This window comes from Eumetopias jubatus, unplaced genomic scaffold, assembly GCF_037043125.1.
Source record: "Eumetopias jubatus isolate StellerSeaLion01/CBP00866 unplaced genomic scaffold, mEumJub1_p1.0 scaffold_10, whole genome shotgun sequence".
Classification (NCBI taxonomy): Eukaryota; Metazoa; Chordata; class Mammalia; order Carnivora; family Otariidae; genus Eumetopias; species Eumetopias jubatus.
This window is the reverse complement of record NW_028274816.1, coordinates 111802942-111816952: the sequence shown is the minus strand read 5'-3', so window position 1 is coordinate 111816952 and position 14011 is coordinate 111802942. Positions and strand designations below refer to the sequence as shown.

Below are 14011 nucleotides of genomic sequence, written 5' to 3'. Positions count from 1 at the left end.
CAAGTGGTTCTCAGCCAACAGATAGGTTTCCGGGTAAAGGAAATTATAAAATATAGAATATGCTGTATCTGGGATTTCAGGTCCTGTCACATTAGGATATGTTTAGTTACATGTCGTAGACTTTAAAGATGAACTCTGATTTACTGAAGAGCTCCTTAGGGGAGCCCTGTTTAAATGTTACATAAATGCAATTTTAAGTTAAAATTCTAATAATTAGTACTGATATTTAAATAAAAACTGAAAAATATCACTAAATTTAACAATGATACACATTAAGAAAATGAAAAGATCTAAGAGCTTCTGAAAGCTGTTTTTTTTATTTTTGTTTTTGTTTTTTTTGAGAGAGAGAGAGAGAGAGAGGGAGAGACAGAGAGTCTTAAGCAGGCTCCATACCTAGCACAGATCCTGACACAGGACTTGATCTCACAACCCTGAGATCATGACCTGAGCCAAAATCAAGAGTCCAGTGCTTAACCAACTGAGCCACCCAGGCATCTCTGAAAGTTCTGATGAACCATAAGATTTAATGGCTTAAACTGTGGAAAGAACCAAGATGTCCATTGACAGATGAATGGATAAAGAAAATGTGGTATATATATATATAAGGGAATATTATGCAGCCATCAAAAGGAATGAAATCTTGCAATTTGCAACAACGTGGATGGAACTGGAGGGTATTACGCTGAGTGAAATAAGTCAATCAGAGAAAGACATGTATCATATGACCTCACTAATATGAGGAATTCTTAATCTCAGGAAACAAACTGAGGGTTGCTGGAGTGGTAGGGGGTGGGAGGGATGTGGTGGCTGGGTGATAGACATTGGGGAGGGTATGTGCTATGGTGAGTGCTGTGAATTGTGTAAGACTGTTGAATCACAGACCTGTACCTCTGAAACAAATAATACATTATATGTTAAAAAAAAAAAAAGAAGAAGAAGAAGAAGAAGAAGAAGATAGCAGGAGGGGAAGAATGAAGGGGGGGGAATCAGAGGGGGAGATAAACCATGAGAGACTATGGACTCTGAAAAACAAACTGAGGGTTCTAGAGGGGAGGGGGGTGGGGGGATGGGTTAGCCTGGTGATGGGTATTAAAGAGGGCACATTCTGCATGGAGCACTGGGTGTTATACGCAAACAATGAATCATGGAACACTACATCAAAAACTAATGATGTAATGTATGGTCATTAACATAATAAAAAAAGATTTAATGGCTTATGCAGAGATGAACTATATAAAATGCTATTTTACCAACATAGCCATCATTGGAGATATTTTCAAAGAGAATATGAAGAAATTATTGTCAATTTATTCTTAAAACTAAATTTATGTTTTTCATCTTTATTCTTAACTATTATACCAAAAAATGTAGAAGTGGTTTCAAAGTTGTAAAAAAGTCTTTTAAATATTCCATTAGTAATGGAATGCTAGTACATACTTGGAAGGAACAGGAATTGGTAAAGCCTTTTGAAGGGTAACTTGGTAACATGTATAAAATTTTATGTGTCCATATCCTTTAATAAAGCAATTCCACTTTCAGAAGTATATTCAGTTTGTACTTTTACAATTGTAGAAATTGCCCAACAATACATCTACAAAGCTATTTATGATGGACTTATTTTAAGTAGAGGAAAACCAGAAGTAGCCTAAATATTCATCATTAAGGAACTGCCTAGGGGCGCCTGGGTGGCTCAGTTGGCTAAGCATCTGCCTTCAGCCCAGCTCATGATCCCAGGGTCCTGGGATTGAGTCCCACATTTGTTTTCCTGCTCAGAGGGGAGCCTGCTTGTCCCTCTTCCTTTGCCCCTCCCCCTGCTCGTGCTCTCTCTCTCTCTCTCTCTCTCAAATAGATAAATAAAATCTTAAAAAAAAAAATGAACTGGCTAGATAACCTAGGACAGAACCATTGGATGATAGGAGAACCATTAGGAAGACTTTGGCAGGGGACACCTGGGTGGCTCAGTCAGTTAAGTGTCTGCCTTTGGCTCAGGTCATGATCCCTGGGTTCTGGGATTGAGTCCTATATTGGGTTTCTTGCTCAGCAGGGAGCCTACTTCTCCCTCTGCCAGCCATTCTCCCTGCTTGCTCAGTCTCTCTGACAAATAAATAAAATCTTTAAGAAAAAAAAGAAAGATTTTGGCAGATCTGCACATATTAACTTGAAAAGTAGCCCAAGATATAAGGCCAACAAAGAGAAAAAGAAATAGGAAGCAAGTTGTAAAAAAGTGTTTAGTGTGAAGAGATCTACATAAAAGTTAGAATGCACATATACATTTATTTTTAGAAATGTAATTGGCCATATAAAGAAAAAGTCTCTGAAAGGACAAACAAGGTGTGTTTAACAATGGCTTTCTCTAGAGGTTGGAATTTAAAAACTAAGGCAGGAAGGAAATTTCTTCTTTTTTTGGAGATGTGTAAAGACTTTGCTTTAATAAAAATTAAGTAAATAACCACAGAATTTTACTTATTTCAGAAAATAATTTAAAATAATAAAAAAAAATACTCCTATGGTGAGTTAAGGGTAAATCAAGTAGTTTATACTGCTTTTCTTAAAGACTTGAAAAATGTAATGGGTTTCTGTGAAAATTAGGGTATACTACATCAAAACTAATGATGTACTGTATGGTCACTAACATAACATAATAAAATTAAAAAAAAAGATTAGGGTATAATTTAAATTTAATATTCTACTAAAAACAGAATGAAAATATATAAAAAGAACCCAAATCTTAAAGTGTATTTGGGCACGCTGTCTTTTTTTCTCTTAATCATATTACCTTAACTCCAAATTATGTTACCAAAACGAAAGGCCTCTGAAACATGCCCACAAACATGAAAAATTGTTATTTCCCAGTGAACATTTAAGGATCCAAAATTGTCATGGCTTGCTTTGTTGACTCATCTAATCTTTGTTGGTTTCTCATCCTTGCCACCAATACGAGAACAAAAAGGAGTGAGAAGAAGCCAGATCCATAGGAATGAGCAAAAACCACTGTCTACACTGAGTCTTACATGGGTATTGGGAAATATAAATAATAAGTATGTAAACAAAAAAAGGGACTCTTTAAAGGCCTACTGAATAAGTGAATTATAAAATATTTGATATTAATACGAACACAAATAATACCAAATAGTTGATAATTTATAATAAATATAATAATATTCTTCCATTTCTTTTTTCTCAACAAAATGTAAGGAGGTGAAATTGGAGATTACCTTGAGTGTATTCACTTCCTCCAAGGCATCATTTCTTTCACGCTTAAGCCTTTCTATTTCATCTGCCTCTAAGGAATCACAGGGAAGAAGCTGTCAACATTAAAACAGAAGAAAAAAGTTATGCATTAGATGCTAATTATGAGAACTAGCATAAAAATCCTTCTTGACGAGTGTTAAGCTTTTGCATTTTAATAACAGAATTTAGTTTCTTACTTTGGAAGTCATTTGATTAGATGAAAGAGAATGTTAAAGCAATCTGGGGTAACTTGATTTAAACTTGACTTTGTATGGTTGTTATTTATAACAGAATCTAAGTGATTATAAGGTATACATACCCCGTTGTCACCTTTAGGTCATCAATTTTAATAATATAATTTCCCTTAAAAGTCCAAATTCTAAGATTGTGTTTATAATGTCAAAAAGACTTTATGAGTTATCAACATAAACTATTCCCCAAAGATATCCATCCCAAGTACACGGCATCTGAGGCTAACAAAATGCTGGACATTATCAACCAAGAGAGTTTATGTGACCCCAGTAAAGTTCATTGATTGATTCCATGCCTTGTTTTAACTAAATGAAATGCAATGTTAACAGCCAAGCAGCTTACAAAGATTCCTGCACAGAAACTGTGGACTGAAGGTAGTATTAATAATTCATGCCCTATTGAAAACAACCACCACAAAATAGCTGAGACGGCAATTCTTCTCTTATTGTGGGCACGATCTCTCTGACAGTTAATTACAAGGTAAAAAAACAATGACACTCTGATCAAAGATAGAAATCCAAGTCTGATTACAGCCATCTTTTATGTATAAATTATAACAGAACTAAAAAAAAGAAGTATAGAAAATATAATTTAAAGGACTAGGTGGAGAAAATGATTGCTTTATAAGTATGGGCTTAAGGCAGAGCTCTTCAGATAGGGGAGGTGAATGCAGAGTAAAAAAAAGATAATAAAAATAATTAATGATAGGGGTGCCTGGCAGTTAAGCTTCTGCCTTCCGTTCAGATCATGATCCTGGATCTGGTTGCGGGCTCCCAGCTCAGCGGGGAGCCTGCTTCTCCCTCTCTCTCTGCCCTTCCCAGTCCCCCCCCGCCCCCACTTGTGCACACTCTCACTCTAATAAACAAATAAAATCTTTTTTTTTTAAAGATTTTATTTATTTATTTGACAGAGAGACAGTGAGAGAGGGAACTCAAGTAGGGGGAGTGGGAGAGGGAGAAGCAGCCTTCTCACTGAGCATGGAGCCCAATGTGGGGCTCCATCCCAGGACCCTGGGATCATGACCTGAGCCGAGGGCAGCCGCTTAACCGACTGATTTCACTTATTTATTTTTGACAGAAAGAGAGACAGTGAGAGAGGGAACACAAGCAGGGGGAGTGGGAGAAGGAGAAGCAGGCTTCCCACTGAGCAGAGAGCCCCATGCAGGGCCCGATCCCAGGACCCTGGGATCATGACCTGAGCCGAAGGCAGATGCTTAACAAACTGAGCCAGGCGCCCCAGGTTTGATTTCTAAATCCTAGCATAACTGAAGTAGGAGTCATTCCTCAATTTGGGGGGAGAAATATTTTTCCCCGCACATTACTGGTTCCTTTGGTCCTGACAGTTACCTTTGGGTATCTACGGCCATTTGTTTCACAATTTACATCATCATCATCACACCATCTTTGTCTGTCTCTGTTTCTCCACTCTTTAGTGAGTACTCAACACACACTCATAGAATTCATTCTTATACTGTTTAGGATTAGTTTTTTTTTTTTTAAGATTTTATTTATTTGACAGAGAGAGAGAGAGACAGCGAGAGAGGGAACACAAGCAGGGGCAGAGGGAGAGGGAGAAGCAGTCCTCCCGCTGAGCAGAGAGCCAGATGTGGGGCTCGATCCCAGGATACTGGGATCATGACCTGTGCCGAAGACAGATGCTTAACCGACTGAGCCACCCAGGTGCCCCTAGGATTAGTTTTTAACACATTTTCAAATGTAACAATATTTCCCAAAGTACATTCTAAAGGATATTAACTAGGTTTGCACAAAAGCCAAACTGAGTGGTAGTGATGGTGGGAGCAGTCCCTTTGGTCAGGTAAATTTGAGAAATGCAGGATTTAGAAAAAAATGAACTTTCTCTCCTGCAGGGCTTCCAACATCCTTCATATGCTAAGGAGCATTTTTTTTTCCCTGAAGGAAATAAAATTTAATAACTTGTTGTATTTCCTCAAGTTATTTGACAGTACCCCTGACCACCACACCTTTATTTTGTGGCATCTCACTGGACTAATATCTGCAAACACAAAGTGTTCTGGGAAACACTGCTACTCAACATTCAGATAAGCCAACTGTTATCTTGCATGCTACCTAAATGTGAAATAAACAGAATTCAAAGGTTTAAATAAGGTCTAGATAACAGAGCTAATTACATTAGTAATTACTAATGTGATTTTACAGACCGGGGTTTTAGGGATGCGATTATAAACATCTACTAAGTGAAATTATAGACCGGGGTTTTTAGGGATGCGATTATAAACGTCTGAGCTTAAAACATGGAGGCAAATCATGCAGAAAAGGGCACATGGTACCGTTTTAGGAGGCAAAACACTAAGCTTGAACAATCATAGAACTATGACTTCAAAACAAAACAAAACAACATGTGTTATAATCCTATTGCTATTTTAGGCTAAGCAGTGAAACCTTATAGCCAGAGAACTGGCCATAAAAATGGTACCTGTGAATTCTGTGAAAGACTCTCTGTGCTCAGTCACGTGTTAAGAGTTCAAATATGCTTCAACTCGGCAAGCGGCAGATGAAATGAATTGTTGCTATTTAACTTCAAATGATTCCAGACAGATAACTGTTTTCTAACCTCCTTTCAAATCTCCTTACCCTTACCTTCCTCCATTCCTTTCCTGTCTGGTTCTCCCGCTATCATTTGTGACCCTCAGGCCCTCCGACCTCTGAAACATCCGGTAAATAACACTGTAAATCATTTCCACTCTCTTCTGGATAGCTACTATTCCACTGGTCTCATTCTGAAACTCAATTCATCTTCAACAGAACAGTATGTCTGTTTCAGGTCACATTTTTTTTTTTTTTTTTTTTTTTTTTAATAAAAGCCTTCCTTGGGTGCTTGCGTGGCTCAGTCGTTAAGCGTCTGCCTTCAGCTCAGGTCGTGATCCCAGGGTCCTGGGATCGAGCCCCGCATCGGGCTCCCCGCTCAGCGGGAAGCCGGCTTCTCCCTCTCCCGCTCCCCCTGCTTGCGTTCCCTCTCTCGCTGTGTCTCTCTCTGTCAAATAAATAAATAAAATCTTAAAAAATAAATAAATAAAAGTCTTCCATTAGAAACCCATTCAATTACCTCCTTTCCTTAAAGTTTCTGTATATTCTCTTATTTTCTCCTTCCTTTCTCTTGCTCACTCCTTTACTTATAATTTGCTTTATATATCTTTCCTCCCATCCCCACATTTTGAAAATAATTATGTTCAATGTCACTAGTTAACCTAGTATTTGGCTAAATAAATGCACTCCACCATCAACTTTCTTAACTTCTTTGTTTCATGTAACATTGCTTAAGCCATCTGTCCTTGAAACTTTCTTTTCCCTAAGTTTTTAATATCCCACTATCTCACCTAGTCTTCAGAATATTTAGGCTGTTTCTAATGACTTAATTTTATTTCCACTCCTTAAATGGGAGAGGGGAGATTCCCCAAAGTTTGTCCCTTTCTCCTTTTTTCTCTACAAGCTCGTCCTGAGTGATCACATTCACTGCCACACTTCAACTGTCACCCTCCAAATCATTCCCAAATCCCTCTGTGTTCAGTTCCTTATTTCCAATGGCCTTTTGGTTACTTACACCTGTCAGCATATTAAACTTACTCTCTAAAATCCAACCTATCATCTTCTCCACTTTTCTTATTTCCCTATCTCTACTGACAGAACCATCCTATTATTAATCATCTTAATTAAAACTCTGCAGTTATCTTTAACTTATTCTCCCTTGGTTCTTACTCCCAGATGCAAGTCTTTTTTTTTTTTTTAATGATTTTTATTTATTTATTTGACAGAAAAAGACACAGCAAGAGAGGGGACACAAGCAGGGGGAGAGGGAGAAGCAGGCTTCCCGCGGAGCAGGGAGCCTGATACGGGGCTCGATCCCGGGACCCTGGCATCATGACCTGAGCCGAAGACAGACACTTAACGACCGAGCCACCCCGGTGCTCCCAGATGCAAGTCTTAATGGTGATATACTTGTTGTTAGTAAATATTATGTATCTGTCTCTCCATTCCTTCCCATTGTCCTCACCTTCACCATAGTTCTTAATATGCTATATTTGGACTCTTTCTTTTACCCACTATCTAGGCTACCTACCACCGGTTTCATTCCCTTTCAAGATAACCAACACTATTATAAGATTACCATTTCTAAACTGTCATTTTGATAATGTCACAATTCTCTCTAATGGCTCCTCACTGACTACAAGTACAAACTTCTAAGTGTATTATTCCCTTTTAGGCCTAACTTCCTTCACTGATCTGCATGTACCCACTTACCTCTTAAAAAAACTAGATTACTCTCTGCTTACCATCACATTATATGTATATTTTTAATCATGCTAATTCTCATTACTTTCCGTTCACCTCTTAAGCAGATAAAATCCTGTATATCATTTAAAACTCACTCAAATGACAAGTCTGTTATGAATCTTCTCTTAATATTCTGAGCTCTGTCAGTACTATGGCCTTACCACCCAATGTTACAGTTTTTTAAACTATAATTGTTTGTGTACATGCATTTCTTTATACAATACATTCAATTCCTTGAGGGACAGGCTTAAGTTTTGATTAATAATGTGCTGGAGCAGCTAACACAGTGTAGTTGTTTAATGTATATATATCTAATGTTTTACAGAGGAGTACATACTGCTATACATAGTGAGAAATACCTTTTATATCATGACCCCAGTAAAAGGGAAACATTACTCACTCACATACAATTCACTATATTTTCCATTCTATTCTCTCACTTGTTAAAATGGGGGTTGCGATCCACCAAATTGATTTAGCAAGAAACCAAACTGTGAAATGTCTACTTTAGAGAATTTACAGTGTTCTCTCTGTGATTTTAAGATAATCCCTGTATGATATTTAGTTAGGATGGTAAACCCACCAACTTATTATAATAGACTCTAGTCTGCTGTTGCTAGTTTAGAATTCTGCTAAATCTAGGCTCCAACCTTGCTTTTCTATATGTGACCTTGAGCCAGCCACAGGTGTAGCATGGTGTGAATTTTCTAATATAGCAACGAGTAGAATCACAGTAAGATAAGTACATTTTTAGATCTAAATGCCGTATTATTCCAAAATCATGTTTGGTTTTTTTTGTCAACTAAACAAAAGTAGGACTTAGACTGACTCAGCAATTCTTCCTTCTTGAAACATGGCATCTCAAGAAATCTTATGAGTCAGATGAAACGATGAGCAAAAGAAGCTTGTCACAAGAGTATATATTGTGTGATTCTATTTATTAGGACTTTCAAGAACAGGCAAAAGTAATCTATGCTAATATAAGTCAGAATAGTGGTTCCATTGTAAAGGTGGGAGTGGTGGCCAACTGGGACAAAGTTGGTACAATGGAGCCTTTGAGTGGTGATTATACACGAGGTACTAACAGAAATTCATCACGTTGTACACTTGAGATTTTATACTTTACAGGGTGTCCATTATGCTTCCACAAAAATATTTTTAAAAAATAAATTAAGGAAAAGACAAGCCAGAAAAAGGAAACACAAGTGAAAAAACAACCCATCCCTAACAGATGGATCATAAGATTTGACTCTGTTATTTGTGAGAAGATGGTTGAGGGGATAACCATAGTGGAATTTCCCCACTTTCACAGACTGTCAGCATCCTCAACCACAGATCAATTGATACTTTAGATGAAGCACTATGGTGTTTTTTCAGCAAACGCAAAAAGTTTAGGAATACTACTACAAATTAGTAAGATATTTTGCATTCGTTTCTGATGAGCTACCTGACAAGCAGTGATTTTTGTAGTATTTTTCAAGCTGTGGTACATGACCCATTAGTGAATTTTAAGTCCAAAAATTTAATGAAATAGAACTGAATATTAAATAAGAATGCAATGATATAGAGACATAAGTACTACTTTGAGACTTTTGTTTCAGTTATATATATGTGAGTATGGTGAAGTAAAAAGTATTCTTATTATGGATTCAAGTGAAAAAAAAGGGCAACATTTTATGGGGATATCTTCTACATGTTGACAAGCAGAACATAACAAAGGAAGCCTTATAAACTGATATAATGACAATTGCACAACATTTTGATCTGAAGCCACAAACAGGAAATTATTGGCATGCAGAAGGCCTTGTACAATTACCATGGGCACTTGGCTTTTGTCATCAAAGTATCACAGAGTGAATACACTCTTATCTGCCCTAAAATCATACTGGCTAGAAAGGAAGTAAATTACTAATTTGGAGCACCAGTATTTTTTGCAACTGCTGAGCAAGCTTTGCATGCTCACCCAAAATCCTCTGAATTCCCCATTTCTCTTATGTTGTGAGCAACCTAACCACCATTGCCTTTCCTCATCAAAAGTGGGGACAGTAGCTTTGAGAACTGTTTGGCAGTAAGAAAACAATGCTCTGCAGTCAGCATTAGGTAGGAAAATACATAACACCTGAAAGAGCAGAAGAAAAACAGTACTCTTACAGATTCAGTTTTCCTACCTTAAATGTTACTAACTCAGTTCTGATAAATCAGTGCCTCAATTCTAGGAGACTGGGTGATCTCTCGAAGGTTTCCAAATAACTAGATCATGGGAATGCTCATTCTCAAAGATAGGAACTCTAATTTATTGCTATTGTGACTGCAAAATGGTACAGCCATTTTGGAAGACAGTTTCATGGTGTCTTATAAAACTAAACATCTTCTTGGTTTTCTTGGAGCAAAATGGCGGAGGAGTAGGAGACCTGGATTTCGTCTGGTCTCAGAAATTCAGCTGAATGGGATCAAACCATTCTGAACACCTATGAACTCAACAGGAGATCGAAGAAGAGAGTAGCAACAACTGTCTGAACAGAAAAGCGACCACTTTCTGGAAGGTAGGACGTGCGGAGAAGTGAATCCGAGGCGATATTCGGGAGAATAGATGGCGGGGAGGGAGGCCTCCGTTGGCCTCTTTTGGCAGGTGATAGAGCAGCAGAGCACAAAATCGAAACTTTTAGAAGTCAGCTCCGCTGAGGGACGTCCTCCAGTGGCTAAGCGGGGGATGGAAACCTCGCGGTACAGTGTGGTCTCAGGACCCTCGGGGTCACAGAAAGACCGGGGGTGCCTGAGTGCGCCAGAGCTCCCAGGTATCGGAGCGGGGAAGCCGGCTGCAGAGACGGAACCGAGGCGCGGACTCGCAGCTCGGGGTGGCCATAAACAGTGATCCCCAGCCCACTCGGGCCACTGCGCCTCCAGCAGGGACCCAACAAGCAGCAGAGCCAGGGAGACTCCCCTCCCTTCCCCAGGAGGAGCGGCACGGGAGCACACCACAGGGATCTGCCGGGTTTGGAGACTCCACACAGGGTCGGGTGCCAGAGATAGAAACGCTCGGTCACAGGCCGGGTGAGCGTGGAGTGTGGCCGGAGACCGGGGAGACGGGAGTGATTGACTGCTTTTATCTGGGGGCGCACTGAGGAGCGGGGACCGAGTTCTCAGCTCCTCCGGGCAGAGAGTGGGAGCCCACCATTTTCACCCTGGTCCTCCAAAGCTGTGCCGAGAGCTTGCAGGGAAAAAAAGCTCCTGAGAGCAAACCCGAAGCAGCTTGCTTAGCCTGGACCGACAAGGGCGGGGCAATTCTGCCTCTGGCAAAGACATTTGGGAACCATGGTAACAGGCCCCTCCCCCAGAAGATCAGCTCGAACAGCCAGCAAGCCAAGACCAAGTTTACGGATCAAGGAGAACGGGAGAACTCCAGCGCTAGGGGAATACTGCACATAGAATTCATGGCTTTTTTACCATGATTCATTAGTTTTTCGAAGTTAATTTTTTAACTGTTTTTTGTTTTTGAAATTTTTTCCCCTTTTCAACCAACATCTTATCAATCCCTTTTTGAAAAAAACATTTTTCATTTTTCATTTTTAGAGTCATATTTTATCCCTTCATAGTAGTTACCTTTATTTTTGGCATATATATATATAAGTTCTTCTCTCTTTAAAATTTTGACATACAGTTTCTTCTAACAGATCAAAATATACCCTAAATCACTAGTGTATGGCTTTGTTCTAGTTTCCTGCCTGATCACAGTCTCTCCCATTTTTTTTCTTTTCTTTTTTCTTTTTTTTAAATCTTCTTCTTTTTTCTTTCAAACAACTTCTTATCAATTCCATTTATAAAACCTTTTATAAGTTTCATCTTTACAGTCATCTTCCATCCCTTCATTGCATCAACCTTATTTTGTACATATACAAGTCTTTCTTCCTTTAAAATTTTAGGAGGCACTTTTTTCTAACAGACCAAAATACACCCAAAATCTAGTGTGTGGCACTGATCTGTGCACTAGCCTGATCATATTTGATCATATTCTGTTTTTTTTTTTTTGTTTTGTTCTGTTTTTGTTTGCTTTATCTTTATCTTTTTCTTTCTTTTCTCTTTCTTTTTTCTTTCTTTCCCTTTCTTTTCCCCTGGTTTCAGGTCTTTTCTGATTTGTATACAGTATATTTCCTGGGGACGTTGTTAACCTGTTAGCATTTTGTTCTCTCATTCATCTGTTCTCCTCTGGACAAAATGACAAGATGAAAAAAATCACCTCAGCAAAAAGAACAAGAGGTAGTACTATCTGACAGGGACCTACTCAATACAGACATTAGTACGATATCGGACCTAGAGTTCAGAATCATGACTTTAAAGATACTAGCTGGGCTTGAAAAAAGCGTGGAAGTTATTAGAGAAACGCTTTCTGGAGAAATAAAAGAACTAAAATCTAACCAAGTCGAAATCAAAAAGGCTATTCATGAGGTGCAATCAAAAATGGGGGCACTAACTGCTAGGATAAATGAGGCAGAAGAGAGAATCAGCGATATAGAAGACCAAATGATGGAAAATAAAGAGGCTGACAAAAAGAGAGAGAAACAACTACAGGATCACGAGGGCAGAATTCGAGAGATAAGCGATACCATAAGACGAAAAAATGTTAGAATAATTGGGATCCCAGAAGAAGAAGAAAGAGAGAGAGGGGCAGAAGGTATACTGGAGCAAATTATAGCAGAGACATTCCTAATGTGGGGAAGGAAACAGGCATCAAAATCCAGGAGGCACAGAGAACCCCTCTCAAAATCAATAAAAATAGGTCAACACCCCTACATCTAATAATAAAACTTACGAATCTCAGAGACAAAGAGAAAATCCTGAAAGCAGCTCGGGAGAAGAGATATGTAACCTACAATGGTAGAAACATTAGATTGGCAACAGACCTATCCACAGAGACCTGGCAGGCCAGAAAGGACTGGCATGATATCTTCAGAGCACTAAACGAGAAAAATATGCAGCCAAGAATACTATATCTAGCAAGGCTGTCATTGAAAATAGAAGGAGAGATAAAAAGTTTCCAGGACAAACAAAAACTAAAGGAATTTGCAAAAACAAAACCAGCCCTCACAGAAATATTGAAAGGGGTCCTCTAAGCAAAGATAGAGCCTAAAAGCAGCATAGATCAGAAAGGAACACAGACAATATACAGTCACCGTCACCTTACAGGCAATACAATGGCACTAAATTCATGTTTCAATAGTTACCCTGAATGTAAATAGGCTAAATGCCCCAATCAAAAGACACAGGCTATCAGACTGGATTAAAAAAAAGACCTATCAATATGCTGTCTGCAAGAGGCTCATTTTAGACCCAAAGACACCCCCACATTGAAAGTGAGGGGGTGGAAAACCATTTACCATGCTAATGGACACCAAAAGAAAGCTGGGATGGCAATCCTTATATCAGACAAATTAGATTTTAAAACAAAGACTGTAATAAGAGATGAGGAAGGACACTATATCTTACTTAAAGTGTCTATCCAACAAGAAGATCTAACAATTGTAAATATCTATGCCCCTAACATGGGAGCAGCCAATTTTATAAGGCAATTAATAACAAAAGCAAAGAAACACATTGACAAAAATACAATAATAGTGGGGGACTTTCACACCCCCCTGACTGAAATGGACAGATCATCTAAGCAAAAGATCAACAAGGAAATAAAGACTTTAAATGACACACTGGACCAAATGGACTTCACAGACATATTCAGAACATTCTATCCCAAAGCAATGGAATACACATTCTTCTCTAGTGCCCATGGAACATTCTCCAGAATGGATCACATCCTAGGTCACAAATCAGGTCTCAACCATTACCAAAAGATTGGGATTATTCCTTGCATATTTTCAGACCACAGGGTTTTGAAACTAGAACTCAGTCACAAGAGGAAAGTCGGAAAGAACTCAAATACATGGAGGCTAAAGAGTATCCTACTGAAGAATGAATGGGTCAACCAGGAAATGAAAGAAGAATAAAAAAAAATCATGGAAACCAATGAAAATGAAAACACAACTGTTCAAAATATTTGGGATACAGCAAAGGCAGTCCTGAGAGGAAAGTATATAGCAATACAAGCCTTTCTCAAGAAACAAGAAAGGTCTCAAATACACAACCTAACCCTACACCTAAAGGAGCTAGAGAAAGAAGAGCAAATAAAGCCTAAACCCAGCAGGAGAAGAGAAATAATCAAGATCAGAGCA

At 38.6% G+C, this 14011-nt stretch overlaps 1 protein-coding gene across 2 annotated transcripts in view; it reads right to left on the bottom strand.

Annotated features, from left to right (window-relative positions):
- STXBP4 (syntaxin binding protein 4) overlaps positions 1-14011 on the bottom strand; it is a 182779-nt gene that overhangs the window by 107444 nt on the left and 61324 nt on the right. For both annotated transcript variants that reach the window (XM_088027323.1, XM_028090597.2), the window contains exon 11: positions 3216-3305. In XM_088027323.1, the coding sequence (XP_087883449.1) occupies positions 3216-3305 (90 nt within the window). The remainder of the gene's footprint in view (positions 1-3215; positions 3306-14011) is intronic.